At 42.9% G+C, this 23,034-nt stretch overlaps 1 protein-coding gene across 2 annotated transcripts; it reads left to right on the forward strand.

Moving 5' to 3' along the window:
* The first annotated feature begins 8,798 nt into the window (after positions 1 to 8,798).
* LOC118400913 (methionine aminopeptidase 2-like) lies at positions 8,799 to 21,631 on the forward strand. Of its 2 annotated transcripts, XM_035797915.2 has the most exons (12): positions 8,799 to 8,939; positions 9,380 to 9,654; positions 10,399 to 10,518; positions 10,917 to 10,979; positions 12,985 to 13,087; positions 13,635 to 13,796; positions 14,797 to 14,978; positions 15,845 to 15,939; positions 16,282 to 16,378; positions 16,587 to 16,690; positions 18,867 to 18,982; positions 20,681 to 21,631. In XM_035797915.2, exons 2-12 carry the CDS (start codon positions 9,501 to 9,503, stop codon positions 20,931 to 20,933), a joined length of 1,449 nt encoding a protein of 482 aa, XP_035653808.1. In that variant the 5' UTR covers positions 8,799 to 8,939; positions 9,380 to 9,500; the 3' UTR covers positions 20,934 to 21,631. The 2 variants fall into 2 exon arrangements, with proteins under 2 accessions (XP_035653808.1, XP_052330609.1); XM_052474649.1 differs by lacking the exon at positions 8,799 to 8,939 and having other exon boundaries at positions 9,287 to 9,654.
* Positions 21,632 to 23,034: the final 1,403 nt, after the last annotated feature.

The raw sequence follows: 23,034 nt of genomic DNA on the forward strand, positions 1-23,034 counted from the left end.
GGGGTTTCAGGTGTCTCCGGAAGGTGGTGATTGACTCCGCTGTCCTGGCGTCGTAGGGAGTTTGTTCCACCATTGGGGGGCAGAGCAGCGTAACAGTTTTGACTGGGCTGAACGGGAACTGTATTCCTCAGTGGTAGGGAGGCGAGCAGGCCAGAATGGATGAACGCATTGCCCTTGTTTGGGTGTAGGGCCTGATCAGAGCCTGGAGGTAATGATGTGCAAATTCCCCTCACAGCTACGTAGGCAAAATACCATGGTCTTGGATGTATTCACGGATGTTTGCTTCACTGGTTGCTGGAAGCCAGTGGAGAGAGCGGAGGAGCGGGGTGACGTGAGAGAACTTGGGAAGGTTGAACACCAGACGGGCTGCGGCGTTCTGGATGAGTTGTAGGGGTTTAATGGCACAGGCAGGGAGCCCAGCCAACAGCGATTTGCAGTAATCAAACGGGGGATGACAAGTGCCTGGATTAGGACCTGCGCCGCTTCCTGTGTGAGGCAGGGTCGTACTCTGCGGATGTTGTAGAGCATGAACCTACAGGAACGGGACACCGCCTTGATGTTAATTGAGAACGACAGGGTGTTGTCCAGGATACGCTGGAGTTCAGTATGCAAGTTAAAGAGATTTGTGTCAGGAAGTACGTAAGGAACTAAAGTCTTCATTCATATCTTCAGTATCTTTATCAGCGTGAACATTCCACAGAATAGGCTATTCTAAAACCATTATTGCTCTACACACTGACACTACACTGTCACGATATCAGTTAGTGAATCACTCAGTGAGGAAGTAACTCTCTCCATCCCTCTCTCTATTCAATTTCAATTTAAGGGCTTTATTGGCATGGGTAACATATGTTTACATTGCCAAAACAAATGAAATAGATAATAAAGAAAAGTGAAATCAACAATACAAAATGAACAGTGAACATTACATTCACAAACGTTCCAAAAGAATAAAGACATTTCAAATGTCATATTATGTCTATATACGAAGTTGTAATGATGTGCAAATAGTTCAAGTACAAAAGGGAAAATAAACAAAATATAGGATGTATTCACAGAATTGTTTGTTCTTCACTGGTTGCCCTTTTCTTGTGGCAACAGGTCACAAATCTTACTGCTGTGATGACACACTGTGGTATTTTCACCCAATAGATAAGGGAGTTTATCAAAATTGGATTTGTTTTTTCAAATTCTTTGTGGGTCTGTGTAACCTGAGGGAAATATGTGTCTCTAATATGGTCATATATTTGGCAGGAGGTTAGGAAGTGCAGCTCAGTTTCCACCTCATTTTGTGGGCAGTGTGCACATAGCCTGTCTTCTCTTGGTCTGCCTTTGGCGACCTTTCTCAATAGCAAGGCTAAGCTCACTGAGTCTGTACATAGTCGAAGATTTCCTTCATTTTAGGTCAGTCACAGTGGTCAGGAATTCTGCCACTGCATACTCTCTGTTTACAGCCAAATAGCATTCTAGTTTGCTCTGTTTTTTTGTAAATTCTTTCCAATGTGTCAAGTAATTTTCTTTTTGTTTTCTCATGATTTGGTTGGGTCTAGGTGGTGGCTTTGTTATGGAAGGTTTGGGAATTGCTTCCTTTTAGGTGGTTGTAGAATTTAACAGCTCTTTTCTGGATTTTTATCATTAGCGGGTATCAGCCTAATTCTACTCTGCATGCATTATTTGATGTTTTACATTGTACACACAGAGGATATTTTTGCAGTCTCAATTAGGTGTTTGTCCCATTTTGTGAATTATTGGTTGGTAAGCAGACGCCGGACCTCACAACCATAAAGGGCAATGGGTTCTATAACTTTCAAGTATTTTTAGCCAGATCCTAATTGGTATGTCGAAATGTATGCTCCTTTTGGTGGCATAGAAGGCCCTTCTTGCAAAGTCTCTCAGGTCATTCACAGCTTTGTGGAAGTTACCTGCGGAGCTGCAGACTGTTCTTGTGCCCTCGCCAATTCGTTGTTATATATGTTGAATAGGGTGAGGCTTAAGCTTCAACCCTGTCTCCCCGGACCTGTGGAAAGAAAAGTCTGTGTTTTTGTCAATTTTAACCGCACAGTGGTTGTTTGTGTTATAATGTCGTATGTTTTCCCCAAACACCACTTTCCATCAATTTGTATAGCAGGCCCTCATGCCAAATTGGGTTGAAAGCTTTTTTGAAATTAACAAAGCATGAGGAGACTTTGCCTTTGTTTTGGTTTGTTTGTTTGTCAGTTAGGGTGTGCAGGGTGAATACGTGGTCTGTCGACTGTAATTTGGTGAAAAGCCAATTTGACATTTGCTCAGTACATTGTTTTCACAGAGGAAATGTATGAGTCTGCTGTTAATGATAATGCAGAGGATTTTCCCAAGATTGCTGTTGACGCATATCCCCTGATAGTTATTGAGGTCAAATTTGTCTCCACTTTTGTGGACTGGGGTGATCAGTCTTGCTTCTAAATGTTGGGGAATATGCCAGAGCTGAAGATTATGTCAACGAGTTTAAGTATAGCCAATTTAAATTTGTGGTTTGTATATTTTATCATTTCATTTAGGTATCCCACAAGCCTTTTTGGGTTGGAGGATTTGTATTTTGTCCTGTAGTTCAGTCAATGTAATTGGAGAATCCAGTGGGTTCTGGTAGTCTTTAATAGTAGGGGCAGCAGGGTAGCCTAGTGGATAGAGCTTTTGACTAATAACCGAAAGGTTGCAAGTTCAAATCCCCGAGCTGACAAGGTACAAATCTGTCGTTCTGCCCCTGAACAGGCAGTTAACCCACTGTTCCTAGGCCGTCATTCAAAATAAGAATTTGTTCTGAACTGACTTGCCTACTACTGCCAAGAGATGAGCTACCGTAGGAGTCCCCTTGAAACCTACCATTGACTATGTACATAGCCAGCGTCCAACAGAGCTGTAGGAGTTGTGACCCATTTTTATTGGTTATGTTGTGTCTAAGGGGGCATATGGGGGAGGAAATGCTGTCACCTCCAGGTAGGTGTTTGTCCCCCTGTGTGCTGAGGGTGTCAGGTTATTGTCCAGTTCTGGCATTTAGAATGCCACAGACTAGTACATGTCCCTGGGCCTGGAAATTGTTGATCTCCCCTATAGTATAGAGAAGCTGTCATCGTTAAAGTATGGGGATTCTATTGGGAGGATATAGGTAGCACACATGAGGACATTTTTCTTTGTTTAGATAATTTCCTTGTTCATTTCTAGCCAGATGTAAAATGTTCATGTTTTGACTAATTTAACAGAGTGGGTTAGGTCTGCTCTATTTCAAATTAGCATACCCCCTGAGTCTCTTCCCTGTTTCACACCTGGTAGTTTGGTGGATGTGACTACCAGCTCTCTGTAACCTAGAGGGCAACCAGTGGATCTGTCTCCTTTATACCATGTTTCTTGTAGGATGACAATGTCTGTATTTCTAATTTATTTGATGAAGTCTGGGTTCCTGCTCTTTAGGCCGAAGGCAGATGATCTCAGACCTTGTATATTCCAGGAAGAGATAGTAAAAGCCTTGTGTTCCATAGTGTCTAGATTTGTTTTGGTGTGGTTTAGGCACGGACCATCACAGTAGGTGTGAGCAGGGTATGTTGAGCATCTGATACATGCCTCTTGTCGCAGGATGAGGCTTTGGCGGGTGTAATAGTGGGGGTTCGGCCTGTTGCTCTGCTCACGACCTGGCATATGTCCTGCTGTCATGTTGAGGTCCTTTCCGCACGGGCGGGGGTCATGGGGTGGGCAAAAGGGGCATAGGTCTGATATGGGGGGACCTATATAGGGTGTGGCCAGGGATTGCTTTGGGTGTGGCTGGTGATGCTGTGGTCTGGGTGTAGGTCCTTTTGACGTGGGTTCTCTCTGAGCAGGTCCTTTAGGAGGTGGTCTTGCAGGTCTGGGAGGGTGTCTTGCTGGTCTGGACGGGGTTTCCTTTGCTCTGTTGCTCCGATGTGGGATGCTGGGGCTACGGTTGAGGGTGACGTCCTTCAGGGTCCTGGCAAAAATAGGGATTGCTGCTTTGTAGAGGTGGACCAGGTTGACATTAGGATTTGAGACACAGTCTCGTGAAATGCTTGCTTTCACCCACTGTATGGTGGCAGGGTGAAAGTATTTTTGTGGTAGCAGGGTAGAGATAACCACTTGTGCGTTGGGGAAAGTGGAAGAAGCTTTTTCAATCACTCCCTTGAGTGCTGTGGCCACCCTTTCCTGCTGGGCCCTCAGGTCATTTGTGCCCATTTGAATTATGATGTGGCCGGGGGACCCTAGTCTGTCCTCTGACAACAGCTCCAGGGCATGTCTAGTGTTTGTGCACCAGAGTTTAGCCACTTTGTGTTTGGGAAAAAGTTTATCCTCTTGAATGTATTTGCCATTTGAGTCAATGAGGAGCACAATCTCTGGATTTTGTGTGTTCTTGGTGGATGTGTGGGGAGTTATCAGGGGAGCTGACACGGGAGCTGTTAGGAGGGGTGGGGTCTGTTGGGTTGGTGGGTCCTGTGTTGTCTGTCACACTGTGGTGTTGAGGTTGTGGTCCGGGTCTGAGGTGGGCTGTTCTGCTGGCTTGTCTGGGGGAGTGTTCTGCTCTCTGTCACACCTCAGCTTTATAACCTCGTCCTTCAGTGACACGTGTGCCTCTTTAAGTTCTCTCACCTCAGTCCGTAGAGCAGCCAGCTCTCTCAGGCAGCTGTCCATCTCCACCTTCTGCCCCCCGGGTCTTGTTGGGGGGGGTTGTTGTTCTGGTCTGTTTTGTGTGTTTGTTCTGTCTGAATTGTGTGGACCAGCTCTCTGAGCTCCACCATGTCTCTTTCCAGCTCTGGGAATTTATCCCTCTCAATGATGGAGGAGCAGTGCAGTTGTGGGACCTGGGTGTGTTCAAGCCCGGTGCACCAAACTCCCTCACTGAGTCACTTAGTCAGAATCAGGAAGTGTCTCTTTCAGCTGATGTTTCACAAAAGGATGAGAGGGGAAAGGGCAGGGTTGATACTATCAAATATTTTATAAGTAAACCGAGATAGACCACAGCCTGTCATTTCCAATGGGAACAAATGAGTCATAGTGGGCAGCACCTTCTAAACAACACAATTTTTTCAAACTTTTGCAAAGGGAAAAGTCTACAAAGCTTAGTCCACTCTTTTCATAATTGATTTTAGTTTTGGGAACAGAACTGTATGGAGATCAAATGTTTAATCGATGACAAAATTTGCAGAATTCCATCCACTCCCACTGCCCGCCATCGGGCTTCCTCTCACTACCATATTTGGTAGTGAGTGGAAACGCCAAGCGGATGCTTCACATTAATACCTCCAGTGAAATATCTGTCTCATTGATACTATTATCTTTGGAATACACGTATACAGTAAAATAACAAGGAGATTACAGACAGATGAACCCTCTTGTTTCTTTCCCTTTTGAACATTGACGCCATCTTTATTTGCTAACAGAAAAATAGTAACATCCACTGAGTTATGTACATGATAAAGTGCAAAAGTTCAGTAAGAATACATCATTGAGATAAAAAAAAAAACACAACAGTGGTAGGCTTGATCACAGACAACAACGAGACAGCCTATAGGGAGGAGGTCACAGACCTGGCCGTGTGGTGCCTGGACAAAAATCTCTCCCTCAACATGATCAAGACAAAGGAGATGATTGTGGACTACAGGAAAAAGAGGACTGAGCATGCCCCCATTCTCATCGACGGGGCTGCATTTGCGCAGGTTGAGAGCTTCAAGTTCCTTGGTGTTCACATCACCCACAAAATTAGCATGGTCCAAGTACACCAAGACAGTCGTGAAGAGGGCACGACAAAACCTATTCCCCCTCAGGACACTGAAAAGATTTGGCATGGGTCCTCAGATCCTCAAAAGGTTCTACAACTGCACCATCGAGAGCATCCTGACTTGTTGCATCACTGCCTGGTATGGCAACTGTTCAGCCTCCGACCGCAAGGCACTACAGAGGATAGAGCATACGGCCCAGTACACCCCTGGGACCAAGCTTCCTGCCATCCAGGATCTCTATACCAGGCGGTGTCAGAGGAAGGACCTAAAAATTGTCAAAGACTCCAGCCACCAGTCATAGGCGACAAGCGGTACTGGAGCGCCAAGTCTAGGTCCAAGAGGCTTCTCAACAGTTTCTACCCCCACGCCATAAGTCTCCTGAACAGCTAATCAAATTGCTACCCAGCCTACTTGCATTGCCCCACCCCTCACCCCCTATTGTGCGCTATTGCTATTCTCTGTTTATTATTTATTCATAGTCACTTTAACTCTACCTACATGTACATATTACCTCAATTACCTCAACTAACCGGTGCCCCCACACATTGACTCTGTACTGGTACCCCCTGTATGTAACCTCGCCATTGTTATTTTACTACTGCTCTTTAATTATTATTATTTGTTACTTTTGTTTCTTGTTTTTTACTCATCTATTTTTTACTTAACACGTATTTTTCTTAAAACTGCATTGTTGATTAAGGGCTTGAAAGTAAGCATTTCCCTGTAAGGTCTGCACCTGTTGTATTCGGTGCATGTGACAAATAACATTTGATTTGATTTGGTCCTCCTGGTTCATCTTTGGTATTTGAGGCATTCCATTCCACCATGAACGCCAGGCCGTCCCTCCTCCTCCTTCTCCCCCTGCTCCTCCTCCTCCCCCTCCTTCTCCTCCTCCTTACTTGTGGTTTGACGTCTCCTTAGGGGCGGAGGATGGGTGCTTTGTTTAGGCCATTCTCTACTTGCTTGGTTGTCTGCAATTTTCTGTATTAAATTAAGTCATTCTTTATGAGAAAGAGCCCCACCTAACTCAGAGTGAAGTGAGAGGTCACACACATATTGATAAATTGACACACTCAAGTAATTGAAACCGCAACTATGGGAACTACGGATATCTTGTGTTGCAGGCAAAGGTATAGAAATAGATCAAATAGAGTAGAATTGAATATAATAGAATACGAGCCAGTCTGGATACATACCTCCTCGCTCCTCTGGTACTGTAGAAGCAAACTCCCCCAACTCGCTCAACAACTGAGGGGCCACATACTTGTATGCATCCATTTGGTTCATGTCATCCAGCCAGTCCAGATTCCTCCCACCACCCATGTTCATTAGTCCGTTAGCAGAGGGGAGATATGAGGTTTATCACTTATGAAGATTTTATTTTGCACTTTGTATGCATTATCGTTGTTTAAAAAAAAACTTTTGATAACTCATCCTTGTCCTCAACACACTGTGCTTGCAAAGGCTATCAATAAATTAAAATAATAGAAAATAGAGAAATGCAAAAAAATAACAACAATATTATTAACCACTAAGCAACAATAACAAAAACCACAGACTTAATGCCCTAAATGCGTTACCAATAAAGACCTACTTTGTTTGTTGCCAAAAGTGCACCAGCATTTGCAGTGGTGGAAAAAGTAGGCTTACCCAATTTTCATACTTGGTTAAAAGTAAATAGAAAATGACTCAAGTAAAATTTAAAGTAATCCATTAACGTAATACTACTTGAGTAAAATTCGAAAAGTATTTGGTTTGAAATATAATTAAGTTTCAACAGTAAATGTAAATGCTAAAATATTCTTAAGTATCAAAAGTCAACTAAAAAGTATAAATAATTTCAAATTCCTTATTTTAAGCAAACGAAACAGCAGGATTTTCTGTTTTTATTTTATTTACAGATAGCCAGGGGCACACTCAAAAACTCAGACATAATTTACAAACAAAGCATTTTCGTTTAGTGAGATGACCAGGGAGTGCATGAATTGGACCTGTCCTGCTCTGCATTTCCCTTACAAAAAAAGATTGCAGTCAGTTAGAGTGCAGTATAGCTGTAGTATGCTGCAAATACTGTGTTCAAAATAACACCTTTTTTTCAACTGCAGTACACTGTAGTTATTCTGTAATTACTGCATACACAATATCAAAGTCGACTGCAGGTACTGCACTTTATCTGCAGTTTCAAAACTGCAATCTTTTTTTGTAAGGGGCAAAATGCAACAAGTACTTTTAGGTGTCAGGGAAAATGTTATGGAGTAGAAAGTACATTATTTTCTTTAAACCCATAACCATGTGTGTGAGTTGTATACTTTTGTTTCACACTAGATTTGTTTAAGACTACCAAGGAACACCCTGATTTACCCCTCTGCAGTAAATGGTTATTAAGTAGTACTTTAAAGTAATTTTACTGAACTACTTTACACCACTGTTCATTTGCCAAATCAAAGGAATGGTCCTTTCATGTGCATTCTCAAGGCCTCCTGCATCCGTGTCCTGTTCTCAAGAGAGGTGTAAAAGTTATGATAAACCTAATTATCCCATGTTTCCTCTATATTGCAGAATTATAGAACAATAATAATGTCCATTGGTTACCTCACCTGGTCAAAGAAATACAGTGGTCGGGGTCTTAAATCTGTCATTATTAATAATTCCACTCAATTACAAACTCAACATATTGTCTAGATCTGGTGCCAAATACACACATTTGAACCCAAGTAGAAGAAGAGAAGCTAGTGCAGGTGTCCGTCAGAATAACATTGGACAAACCTCCCTTTTCATCTAGCTATTAGTGTAAATGTAACCTTCATCCTTTTAGTTTGATTTTGCGGAAACTTGTTGCTTGGATACACTGCACAGGGCGGTCTATAAACGTGTTCACGCACAAGGAATGATAAGAATCCTGTAAACAATCTGAAAACAAAAAACATCGACAATACAAACCATCGGATCACTCCTCTTCTAAAAGTAGAATGTGGCTCGAGCACGTGATAACTTGCAAACACAAGTTATGCGAAACAAAGTGGTCCCCGTCCCCCAGTGCACAGAGAGAGCCCAGCAACTTGAGATGGACGCGCTAGCACATATTTGGATGATAATTGTTCAAGAAAGAAAGTGGTGATTTGATTCTGGCCTGCATCCCTTATGGGCCATTCATCGAGGACATCTCATGTCAACTGTAGGCTAGTGAGTGATGATAACATTTGATAGACTTTGTCCTTTTATGTCATTTTAATAGAGTTTAGATCAAGGGCTCTCTTTATTATTTATTTGTTAGTCATTTGAACCACTAGTGTCATAGTGATAATGTGTATGTACATTTGATCATCTATTTGACTTTGATAATACATCATATTCCATTTCATACTATATCTTGAAATGGGTCAACAAAGTTAGTATAGAATCGCAAACTCAGACTCTCCAAACAGCATTTATGCACTAGCCTACACTCATTTCTTGTCATTAAGATCGGACGTGTTTAGTTTTCTCTTTTGAGGTCAAGAAGTTGCACAAAGTGCCTACTAAACACGTCCTATCTTAGTGACAAGAAAAGAGTGTAGGCTAGTATATAAATGCGGTGTGGGAAGTCTGAATCATTAATGGCTCAGCTGCCTCTACCGGGGCAGGCAGGCAGGCAGGCTCTCCCTTGAGCACAGCCAGCCACAGGCTGCAGCTGATGACTGTTTCAGAATATGTCCACTGGAGGCTCCCAGCAGTTCATGCGTCACTTCATTCCTGCCGCTGATCATGGCGGAGCTCGAGACAATGCAGTCTGAACTGGAGGCGCCCGAAGTTCTCAATGGGGACGCCGGCGAGAACGATGAGAAAGAGTACGAGGAGCCCTCGGAATCAGGGAAGAAAAAGAGAAGAAAAAAGAAAAAGAATAAGACTGCTGCTCCAGGTAAGACGCATGACATTGTGGATAAATGCCGTTTTGAAAATAGCCAATTATTGAGGGCTCCCATTTGTGCCATAGCGTAAAAAAAGCACTAAAGTCACAGTTGTCCCGTACCTGTGAGGGAAAACCTGGCCCCTGTCCCGTTATGAGGGCTAACTGGCAGATGCACATCTGGAAACTGAGCAATGCCTCTCTCGAGGCTTGACATGTCTCTTCTTCTATTGGTTTGATGGAGTGTTGTCCAATTCGAATATTGAAGGATGTTGCTTTCAACAGTAATAGGCAGATACCAGATCAATTGTCTGTGCATGACCGTGATATTCCAGGACTTTTCAGCACTTGCCTTGCCTTATAAAAGAGCTCCACTAGGGCTAAAAAATAAAGCATGCTCTAGCATTACATTAATTGCTGACAAAACTATGTGACAAGCAAAGGCTATCTTATCTTGTAAAAACACATGTGGACTTGATCTTATTTTCTGGAGCACCTTGAACTATTTTTCTATAGACTAGAAGTCCCGTTTCAGAAGGGCTAAATGGCATGGCATAATCCTGCAAGGTACCTACATACGCCCTTGGGATATTGATTCCTAAGGTATAGATTGAAATTATGCATGGCTCCTGCCAAGTTCTGATCACAGTCTATGCACTTTCTCAAAATGACTCAGAACCATGAACAATTTACTCACTGAGTGTGTGTGTGTGTGTGTGTGTGCGCACATGTGTGTATGTGTGTATGACTTTGCAGCAGGGACAAATGAGGCTGAGGGGGATGGAGATACCGGAGGAGGTGTTGGTGATGTGACGAAACAGTTGGAGCAGCAAGCTCTGCTGGAGGACAAAGAGAAGGAGGACGATGGAGTGGATGGTAAACGACTCTTTGACTTCAACTTCATCATCATCATTCACTATCATCATTCTCATACTCAAACTCAACATGTGACACGGGCTTGGTGCCATTTAGTGTGGTGCATTAACAAACTACATCTACTGCAAGAACTGCACTGGGTATTGTGACTGAACCACTTCCCAAGTCCTCTTTTAACATCATTATCACCATCCTCATTGTCGTTATCATTCTCATACGGATCTTGAAGTCCCGATTTGCTCCTTTAATCCTACAAACCTACAAATTTGACGTGACATGAGTTGCGGTGGTGGTGCATTGACGTAACTTCTTAAGTGTAAACAGTTAACTGCAGGCACTGTGAATTGTGACTGAACACGTCGTGCTTGCTAAGAGAATAAGCCATGTGTTTTCAACAGATGGGGAAGATGTTGAGAACTCAGCAGGGAAAAAGAAAAAGAAGAAGAAGAAGAAGAAAGGAGGTGAGTTTGTTCTTGCCATTGATGTTGGCATTTTGTCCTCCGCTGCATGGTCTGAGTTCCTTCTGTTTACATCGGTGGATACACGGACGACCTTTGATGGCTCACAGATGGCATTAAAAAAAACATATTGGCATTTGTTTGACCTGAGGAGGTTTGTTTCTTGAGAAGAGATTGCCTCTAGAACACTGTTTGTACACCTGTAATGTTATACACATGACATTATACGTTAGGTAGCTACCTTGTAAGCATATACTGTCATACTCCTTGTATAACAGGGATCCCTAATTACATTCAGCCGTAGGATGATTTCTCCTTCAGCTGATGGCCAGGGGGCCGGAACATAGTTCTAAATAATTTGTACATTGCAAATTGGCCTCAAGAATCCCAAACAGACATAATATTTGACATAAACAGAATGATTTCAATCCTGCATTACATTGGGACACGATCAGATACAGTTGAAGTCGGAAGTTTACATACACTTAGGTTGGAGTCATTAAAACTTGTGTGGTTAAAACTTTTTTAACCACTCCACAAATTTTTTGTTAACAAACTACAGTTTTGGCAAGTCGGGTAGGACATCTACTTTGTGCATGACACAAGTAATTTTTCCAACAATTGTTTACAGACAGATTATTTCACTTATAATTCACTGTATCACAATTCCAGTGGGTCAGAAGTTTACATACACGAAGTTGACTGTGCCTCTAAACAGCTTGGTAAATTGCAGAAAATGATGTCATGGCTTTAGAAGCTTCTGATAGGCTAATTGACATCATTTGAGTACCTGTGGATGTATTTCAAGGCCTACCTTCAAACTCAGTGCCTCTTTGCTTGACATCATGGGAAAATCAAAAGAAATCAGCCAAGACCTCAGAAAAAATTGTAGACCTCTACAAGTCTGGTTCATCCTTGGGAGCAATTTCCAAACACCTGAAGGTACCACGTTCATCTGTACAAACAATAGTACGCAAGTATAAACACCATGGGACCACGCAGCCGTCATACCGCTCAGGAAGGAGATGCATTCTGTCTCCTAGAGATGAACAGGGCGGCAGCGTAGCCTTGGTGTGAAAAGTGCAAATCAAACCCAGAACAACAGCAAAGGACCTTGGGAAGATGCTGAAGGAAACAGGTAAAAAAGAATATCTTAACTAGCCACAGTAAAATAAAATAAAAACCTATAAATCAACCCAGAACCTGAAAGGCTGCTGCTGAAGCAAACAGGTAAAAAGTATCTATAGCCACTGCTCCAAAATAACCTGCCAGCAAGGAATAAAAAAGACAGACTATGGTTTGCAACTGCACATGGGGACAAAGATTGTACTTTTTGGAGAAATGTCCTCTGGTCTGATGAAACAAAAATAGAACTGTTTGGCCATAATGACCATCGTTATGTTTGGAGGAAAAAGGGGGAGGCTTGCAAGCCGAAGAACACCATCCCAACCGTGAAGCAAATAATTGAGTGTATGTAAACTTCTGACCCACTGGGAATGTGATAAATGCTGAAATAAAGCATTCTCTATACTATTATTCTGACATTTCACATTCTTTAAATAAAGTGGTGATCCCAACTGACCTAAGACGGGGAATTCTTACTTTTATTAAATATCAGGAATTGTGAAAATGTATTTGGCTAAGGTGTATGTAAACTTCCGACTTTAAATGTATGCCTCTCTATTTATGCGTTGACATATTGGGGAACATATTCCCTGAAATTAAAATCACTTTGAGCTCATTTTCTGGTGATTAAAAATTATTATTTTTATTTATTCTTTTGCTCAGAAAACTTGGGAGGGAGGCAAAGAATCACCTGCGGGCCACTTATTGGGGAACCCTGCTGTAGCATGTGCTGTGACAATATGTTACCATGTGTTGCTAATAGCAACAATGGGTTGGACATCTGCAGAGGCTAACCTCTCTCTACTGCTCTTCCCCTGTCCTCTCTTCTCATCCTCCCCTCCCTCCTTCCTTTCCCTCCTTCCCTCTCCTATCTGGGCCACAGTGAAGGGACAGACTGACCCTCCCTCCATCCCTATTTGTGAGCTGTATCCCAGTGGAGACTTCCCAAAAGGAGAGGAGTGTGAATATCCCCCATCTAAAGACGGGTATGTCACCTCTACCAAGTGCATTGGCTTTTTGCAGTGCGGTGGTCATAGATCCTATCGAGGCCTCTGTGGTTTTACAGTCCATCATACTTCATACTCTGATACCTAATAAAAATATTGGATGTGCCTCAATTCTGTCTTTATCCACTTTATTGGTTTGATCAAGGTTAAATATAATAACGAATTAGACACAAACTCATCTATAGCTGCATACACTGCATTAAAATGTACACACACTACCGGTATGTTAATCTATACCTGCATTCTAAACTGCAGTGTATGCTGCATCATTTCCTGAACGTTTTGTTTGAAATCATAATCCCATTAGAAAACATTTGCATAATGAGATGATAAAGAATGTGCTGTCTGTGGGGTGTGTGTACAGAAGGTGTGTGTGTGCATTTGTGACTGTTCATACATGTCTGTGTGTGTGTATGTCTCCGTGTGACTCCATGTGACACCGGCGTGTACGCACACACACACGCACACACACACACACACACACACATACGAAAACGCACATGGAGTGTGTGTTCCTCACCACCAGGCGCAGTGCAGCGTGGAGGACCACCCACGAGGAGAAGAGGGTCCTAGACAAGGCTAACGAGGAGATGTGGAATGACTTCCGTCAGGCTGCCGAGGCCCACAGACAGGTCCGGAACTACGTCAATACCTGGATCAAACCTGGGATGACCATGATTGACATCTGGTGAGGTTCATTCACAAATCATATAGGCCTTGGTACTTTACAAACTGCCATGTTATACTACTTGCCTGTTGTTCACTTCAGTCATATTGTTTATTGACGCATTTGAGATTCTTGAGTGACTCTCCGTCCTGCACCTGGAGAGTCGCCGTAACTGTAGTTTTTTTTTTTGTCCTAGATCAGCAGGGAAACACCTGATTTCGTTCATCAACGGATATTTAACACCTTGATTAGCTAAATCAGGTGTTTCACTGCTGAGCTGGTTCTGGAGCGCTACAGGGGCAACATTGAAGATCATTGAGTGAGACTTTATTAACCTGCATGGTTAATGTGTTGCTGAAGTGAAAATATCCTGAATGTGACACCTGTCCATGTCTGCCGTGGTCCCTGTCTGTCAGTGAGCGGTTGGCGGACTGCTCTATAAGTGAGACTTTATTCAATGGTACGGTTAACCTAAAAAATACAAAACAATGGAAACACTTGAGGAAATGAGGGATACAAATTACATTGAAAGCAGGTGATTCCACACAGGTGTGGTTCCTGGGCTAATTAAGCAATTAAACGTTCCATCATGCTTAGGGTCATGTATAAAAATGTAGGGCAGGTCATTATTTTGCCTACCATGGCTATGCCCCCATAGGATAACAATTCTTCCATCCACAGGGCACTAGTGGTCACTTTATGGTTTGATGAGCATGAATACTATGTAAACCATATGCCATGGCCGTCTCAGTCACCAGATCGTAACCCAATTGAACACTTATGAGAGATTCTGGAGCGGTGCCTGAGACAATTTTCCACCACCGTCACCAAAACACCAAATGGTGGAATTGCTCGTGGAACAGTGGTGTCGACACTTGTAGAATATAAGTGCTTTGAAGTTGTTCTGGCTCGTGGTGGCCTAACACTTTATGTTAGGTGTTTCCTTTGTTGTGGCAGTCACCTGTATGTTGCCGAAGTGAACATATCCTGAATGTTAAACCTGACCTCATTGTGTCAACAGTGAGCGGTTGGAGGGTTGTAGTAGGAGGCTAATCAAGGAGAATGGTCTGAAGGCTGGCCTGGCATTCCCCACTGGCTGCTCCATCAACCACGTTGCTGCCCACTACACACCCAACGCTGGAGACCCCACAGTACTGCAGTATGACGACGTCTGCAAGATAGACTTTGGCACGCACATCAACGGTCAGTTAACACGCTGACACTCAGTTTCTGTTCAGTCTGTAGTTTTGTTTTGTGTTACTTCAATCAATCAATCAATCACATGTATTTATAGAAATAAACTTTGTCACACACATAAATGGTCAGCACTGGCACGGAGTTCTGTCAATCTCTCAATAAAATGTTTTTAGAAAGCTTGTTTCAAATCAAATGTTATTTTTCACATGTGCCAAATACAACATTTCGGTGAAATGCTTACTTATGAGCCCTTAACCAAGCACGCTAAGAAAAAAAGAAAAAATAAGTGTGAAAAGTTGAAAATAGAAAATTAAAGTGACAAATAATTCAACTGCAGCAGTAAAACAACAAGCAAGGCTATATACAGGGGGTAAACGGTACAGAGTCCATGTGCGGGGGCACCGGTTATAGTTGAGGTAAAATTGCATCAGCAGTTGTCACAAAGTGCTTTACAGATACCCGGCCTAATGTATGTATCTGGTTGCACTTGCATTTTGAAGCAATAATAGTCCATCCGCAGTACTGCAGGTTTTTGTTCCAGCAATTGAATCCCATCACATCTGATTCAACTAATCAACTGGTCTTCAACACCTTGATTAGCTGAATCAGGTGTTCTGTTCCACTGCTGAGCTGGTACCAAAACCTGGAGTACTGCAGTCTCTCCAAAAGCAGGACTGAGGATCCCTCTTTTACTGCCTGTCTTGCCTTAACTGATACACTTGTTTAAGTATACAATGGTAAAATGGTACTGTAGTTGCATGATAATGAGCTAGTAATTACACTCCGTGAATATCAGAATGCCAGCTGAAACAAGCAGTCAGAAAAAGCATTACCTCCTCATGTCCTTTATGTTCATGTTGTTGGTGTTTTAGGTCGAATCATTGACTGTGCCTTTACCGTGACCTTCAACCCAAAGTATGACAGACTACTGGAGGCTGTGAGAGATGCTACCAACACAGGCATCAAGGTAACTCAGCCCATTCATCCATGACTTTGGTTCCAATGGCTCAGTGGGTTAGAGCATGACGCTGGCAACACTATGAGGGTTTGATTCCCACATGGGCCACAAATACTGAATGTACTGTATTCTGTCACCGTTAATGTCGACCTGTCTGTACGCCGCATGGATAAAAGCTTCTGCTAAATGACCATTTCTTGGATACTAGCTAACATAAGAGGATGTGCGATGTAACTCTCACTCATCACTCGTCTGATATTAAGCTCTGTAGAGATGGTTGATGAATGCTTGTGTACGCGTCAACTCTCGTCCATTTGAGAGAGCTCGTTTAAGTTTGAAGCATTTTCCCAGTGTGCAGGGATAGATGTGCGTCTATGTGACGTGGGTGAAACCATCCAGGAGGTCATGGAGTCTTATGAGGTGGAGATAGATGGGAAAACATACCAAGGTATCAGGCTCCTTCTGTTTGTCTGTCTCTCTGTTTGTTGGTTTGTTTATAATGGAAACTGTTTGCCTCTTTTTATGTTTGCTGGTTTGATTTGGGAAATTACAATGAAAGATATATAAAGATATATTTATATATAAAGATATATAAATATTACATATAAATTATTGCTTAAAAAAAAAAATCTCTATATATTTTTCCCCCTATGTAGTAAAGCCAATCAGGAACCTCAATGGCCACTCCATCGGACAGTACAGGATACACGCAGGCAAGACTGTTCCCATCGTCAAGGGAGGAGAAGCTACCAGGATGGAGGTAACCTTAATCCTCTTATGCTCATTTGCACGGAAGGTTTGTCAGATACTTCAGTACAATTTAATCAAACGGGCTCCAGTCTTTTCAGAGGCGTGGGTTCAAATTCCACTACTGCCACCAAATGTAATAGGGACTGGATGTTAAATAGGGACTGGATGTTCTTCATTTGAACAGAAGGTTTTTTGAGATGTTACTTCGGGTACAATTTAGTAAAACTTCTTATTTTTTCCCTGCCATGTTTGCAACAACAAACTCAAGGTACACATCTCCTCTCTTGCAATTTAAAAAAAAAATGTTACCCCTTTTTCTCCCCAATTTCGTGGTGTCCAATTTTTTAGTAGCTACTATCTTGTCTCATCGCTACAACTCCCGTACGGGCTCGGGAGAGACGAAGGTTGAAAGTCATGCGTCCTCCGATACACAACCCAACCTAGCCGCACTGCTTCTTAACACAGCGTGCATCCAACCCGGAAGCCAGCCGCACCAATGCGTTGTAGGAAACACCGTGCACCTGGCAACCTTGGTTAGCGCGCACTGCGCCTGGCCCGCCACAGGAGTCGCTGGTGTGCGATGAGACAAGGGCATCCCTACCGACCAAGCCCTCCCTAACCCGGACGACGCCAGGCCAATTGTGCGTCGCCCAACAGACCTCCCGGTCGCAGCCGGTTACGACAGAGCCTGGGCGCAAACCCAGGGTCTCTGATGGCACAGCTAGCGCTGCAGTACAGCGCCCTAAACCACTGCGCCACCAGGGAGGCCCTCTCTTGCAAGTTTGATCAGTTCAGAATGTCTATCTTTTAAAAACGTGGCATATAATTAAAACCCTTGATTAAGTGTTATTGAAAGAACATCTCTAGACTATGTAGAGTTACAACACAGTGTCGAGATGAGCTCGGATTCACATCTCTCTCTCTCTCTCTCACACACACACACACATACACACACACTCCAACACCTCCTTAGGCACCCTCTTCGGGGCTTTAATTACAGCTTTAATCACATTACCAGCCAGAAGCATCAAGTAGTGAGTAGCGCCACTTGTTGAAACTCCTTATTGCATCTCGAAGCACATTGCGTTTTCACCACTCAAAGTCAATTAATGACCATTTACCTTACTAAAGGAGAAGATATCGCCTTGATACCTGCATAGATACCTGCCCCAGGAAAGGTACCTTGGTCCCAGACCTGTGTGTGCTATCTAGTATTCCTGTGGTCATTGTTGGCAGGACAGCACAAACAGATCTGTGACGAGGCTACTGGATCTGAGTAGATTGAGGATGGAAATGTTGGGTGTGGTTGAGGTTCACTAGCCTAAGGTCACAAATCTAGGCTAGTGGACTCCCACCCCCCACCCCCCACCGCACCCACCCCCGCCAAGACAGCTGCAATGCTTAACTCAGTTTGGACAGAATTGAACCTTTTTAATTGGCAAGCTGCTGAGTGGTGCGTTTTGCTGATGTTTCCAACGAAGCCAGGGAGAGAGGCAATGAGTTGCTGATGTGGCATGTTTGAGGGTTATATTTTTAGCCGGAGTGAGTGTTGGTGCGTTAGGGCCATTACCCTCTTTGTGTGAGGGTGTGTGTGTGTGTGTGGTGTGCTTGCTTACATGGTGGTGTGTGCTTGTCTCTCTATGTGGAGTGTATTGGTGTCAGCGGGGCGTGCCACGGGGCTGCTCTCATTTTGAGTGATTATCTGAGCAGACAGAGAGGGAGGGAGGGTGTCGCAATGTTATCAGCTAATACCACAGGGCCTTGAACAACCGCAACGACCTGATAGAGAGCTGATGAGCTCTGTGTGTGTGAGCGGGGAAGGGGGGAGTAGTGTGTGTGTGTGTGATAAAGACCTCTTCAATAGATCACACCCAGATTATGTGTGTGAGAACACTTTAAGAGATGATGGAGTAACTGTAATGACATTGAGAAAAATGTTAGCTCATCTATGATGTTGATTCTTGTAAAAACATTTTTTTTAAAGTAATCTCTAAATATCTACATTCGTTAGCAGAAGGTGATCAATGGCATCTCTCCCTGTTTCCTTGTGGCTGTTCCCAATTGCCAGTAGTGGCTTTCAGTTTGAAGAACTTTGGTCTTATGTAAATTGCAGATGGATTACGGTCCATCAGTTGTTTCTAATCTGCTGAGTTTACTGTGTCCTCTGCTACCCTTATGCTCCACAGGAAGGTGAGGTGTACGCAATCGAGACATTTGGCAGCACCGGAAGGGGAGCGGTTCACGATGACATGGAGTGCTCACATTACATGAAGAACTTCAATGTTGGACACGTGCCAATAAGGTTGGTCGCTCGGTTCGGTCGGTGCTCGCTGTGTGAGAGCCTCACCTGATTTTAATGCTGATTGATGATACGGAACATCGATGCTAAGTAGAATGCTACACTGAGTGTACAAAACATGACGAACACAGGCTGACCAGGTGAAAGCTATCCCTTATTGATGTCACCTGTTAAATCCACTTCAATCAGTGTAGTTGAGGGAGGAGACGGGTATACACAATCCTTGAGACATGGATTGTGTATCCGTGCCATTCAGAGGGTGAATGGTCAAGACAAAACCTTCAAATGGGTTATGGTAGTAGGTGCCAGGCGCACCAGTTTGAGTGTTGGGTTTTTCGCACTCTACAGTTTCCCGTGTGTATCAAGAATGGTCCACCACCCAAAGGACATCCAGCCAACTTGACACAAATGTAGAAAGCATTGGAGTCAACATGGGCCAGCATCCGTGTGGAACGCTTTCAACACATTGTAGAGTTCATGCTCTGATGAATTGAGGCTGTTTTGAGGGCAAAAGGGGGCGCAACTCAATATTAGGAAGGTGTTCCTAATGTTTTGTATACTCTGTAGATTTAATTTGGTCTTGACTCTGTTAAAGACATCAGAGACACTCATGGCACTCAAGGGCATTGACACTGTGCAGAATGACAGCTTTTACAAATGATCTCGCTTGCCAAATAACTACTCATTATTGCGATCAAGATTTGTGAATTATTCTTACACTATGACTACACCGGGCCCTGAGCGTGTGTTGATTTTGTTTATCCCCACCAGACATGACCTTGGCACTCAGGTTAAAATACCAAAACCAACTGTGAACCAACTGTATTCACTTGGGGACAGTTTCGAAACACACATGAAACATTCATGGACATTTAGGTGGACAGCTGTTGCTAGCAGTTTGTCCTGGCAGATGAACATTGGGTTGTTACTTTACCTGATCATGCACATGTTCCCCTTTTTATCTGGTTCTTTGTAGAATTTGGACCCGGATCACACAAAAATGGTGTGTTTCTCATTTCCCAAAGATTATTCCATCAATAAAAAAGGAAACCTAGTTCGTTTTGAAGTTGTCTTTGATTAATATCTCCTCGTCCGTCTTCCAAGCAAACAAGTGAGGTTGTATCTTCGTGAAAACCAATAAGGAGATGGGAGAGGCAGGACTTGCAGCGTGTCAAGCGTCTCAAATTAACCTTAACGTAGCACGCAAAATAAGGATTGCCTGAACGGGGTACACATCCAGTTTTCAGGGATAAAGAAAGCTAGGTTGAAGACACTGTGTCCCTAAAAGCCAGATGTTTCTGACTTGTATCATCCCCTCTGAGGGTGGTCTCAAATAGAACCAAGTTCTATTTTAGCATTTGTCATAGCATAAGCTCATTGACATGTGCGAGTAGTGTAGATGAAATGATTGACTAACATGTATGTGTACATTCATTTTTGCAACACTCACGCATACAATGTGGCCGATGTAGTCAGGGTGTTAAGACTGTACTGACCTGTTATTTAAAAAACCATACTTATCACCGAAGGGCACACATTTTCTACTGCTTGAGTACCGGAATATTACATTAAAATGAGTACTATTAAACTAAATTACAATGAGTACTGGCACCTTTTTCATTCTACTTCAAGCCCTGCTGAAGGGTTACTGTCACGCCTTTCCTGTGTGTTCCCTCTCCTCTCTCCCTGTTCTGCGTCAAGACTTCCCAGGGCCAAGCATCTGCTAAACGTGATCAATGAGAACTTCGGGACATTGGCGTTCTGCCGCCGGTGGTTGGACCGGCAGGGAGAGAGCAAGTACTTGATGGCCCTGAAGAACCTGTGTGACCTGGGTATCATAGACCCGTACCCGCCGCTCTGCGACACAAAGGGCTCCTACACTGCTCAGTACGAACACACCATCCTGCTCAGGCCCACTTGTAAGGAAGTGGTGAGCCGCGGGGATGACTACTGAGCATTTTCCGTAGGCCGGCTGACCTCAAACCAGGAAGAACGGGAAGAGAAAGAATGAGAGAAGATAAATCAGGGTCCTGTTCATTAGGGCACAGAACTTTTGTAAATGTTTTGCAGAAACAGAAAATGATATTGAGTGTTTCTTATTGGACAAGTCCAGTTAGTCCCTCTGTGTTGTTTTTTCTTCTTCTTCTTCCGTTTGGTGCCTAATGAACACAACCCAGTAAAAAAACACAGACAGGAATCCTCACTAGCCATTTATTCAACGTTGTTGTGACGTCATTTTAAGTTGCCTAAATCCAAACCTTGAGTAGCTTCAAGAGTTTTAGCAAGAGCATGAGACTGGTGTCAAGGAAGTAGCTTACTTATAACATGTATTGTTTCAAAGGATCAAGCCAATAAATAAGGGCATATAAAAAGCAAGAAATATAATCTTGACATTTTCTTTATCATACTTACTTGATTGCTATATTGCTTATTTAGAATAAAATGAAATATGCAAAATTGCTCCCTCTGTTTTGGGTGGACACCTCAATATATTACTTAATAGTGCAAAGCTTCAATGCCTTGGAAAGAACCTGTGGAAAATATATATATACCTGCTATGAAAGTATTTATATTTCTATATTTTGTTTATCTGCTGTATTTTTATTTTGAGGCCTTTTTTTTAATAAATAAATTGTATTGTTACAAATCTTATATCGGTCTTTGTTTCTATGGTCTTCACATTTGACTGCGCCATCAGACAGCCACTGTATTCAGTGGAAGAGAAGAGTTTCAAATGGTTCACATTGTGTCATAGAAATATTGTATTCTCATTTTGAACCAAAGGAGGGCGATATTCTTACATGTACTCTCCACTCGGGCTCACAGGCGAGAGAACTAACAGAATTCCCCGTTACACAATTGCGCTTCAAAGAGACAGACTTGTTACTCACTATGAAACTTAATGCATATCCAGTAGTACGCAAGAAAGTGTGTGGAGAAAACTCATGCTATGATAATGGCATTCATAACCATTGGATCCCACTGGGCTACCTGTGCACTATTAACAGCATGCAAATTCCAACCCATTTATGTCCATTTAATACAAAAATATAGGACATAGGCCATCGGCATGACACTCAATGCATACAGTTACAGTATAAGGCATCACATTTTATATACAAGACATACAGATGATATGATTGGGACACTGAATTCAGTCATGTATCCCTTCACAACTTTGTCCACCACATGCAAATTCTAGCCCATTTATGGCAAAACTCCCTCCCGTTAATAGTCTGGTATAAGGACATAGTCTAACTGATTATGTCATTGTAAAGGGATGCATCTTGTCTCTACAGTCAGACCAGGCCAGCAGCTACAGACCTAGCATACTCCTTCGAGGCAGCAACACAGGACTCCTTATGCCTGTTGTCTGTGTCAAATACTATGCATTGTATCTATCTAGATCTAATACTATCTAGATCAGACGCACAGTCATGTCAATTCATCCCTTACTTTAAGTAGCTCATTGTTTATTTGGAGATTAATAAGGGGTTGTTGGGTTGTTTACTAATGAGAGAAACACATGGGGGTCAGTTCCTGTAAGTGAACTTAAGTCTCCCACAACAACCTGGTATGGAGTGGAATCGGTGTTGAGAGCTGGAGGGTAAACTCAGTGCACCTTTCAAATGCTGAGTACATGGTAATCTCTCAACTTTGCCAGAGTCCTTCTTCTGCAGTGAACCATAAGATTTGACCACAATTGCACCCAATAAAATAGATGCATTGAATTAGGGTTTGCCCCTATTTCTAGGCACTGTGTTTACCCACCAGTTATCTACCACTACATCTCTGAAAGAAATAGAAGTGGGCCTTATGGAGATAGACCACCACGTTATGTCATATTTCGATATTGAACCTGACAAAGATCCATTTACATCAGATACAACGGTTGATAGAGGACATGAGTGGAGTCAGTTCATTTCTAAACTGGGAGCGTGTTTGTAAGTTTGGCGCTCTAGAGTCTACATTTACATTTACATTTAAGTCATTTAGCAGACGCTCTTATCCAGAGCGACTTACAAATTGATGCATTCACCTTATGACATCCAGTG

Source organism: Oncorhynchus keta, chromosome 22 (genome assembly GCF_023373465.1).
Source record: "Oncorhynchus keta strain PuntledgeMale-10-30-2019 chromosome 22, Oket_V2, whole genome shotgun sequence".
In the NCBI taxonomy this organism is placed as follows: domain Eukaryota; kingdom Metazoa; phylum Chordata; class Actinopteri; order Salmoniformes; family Salmonidae; genus Oncorhynchus; species Oncorhynchus keta.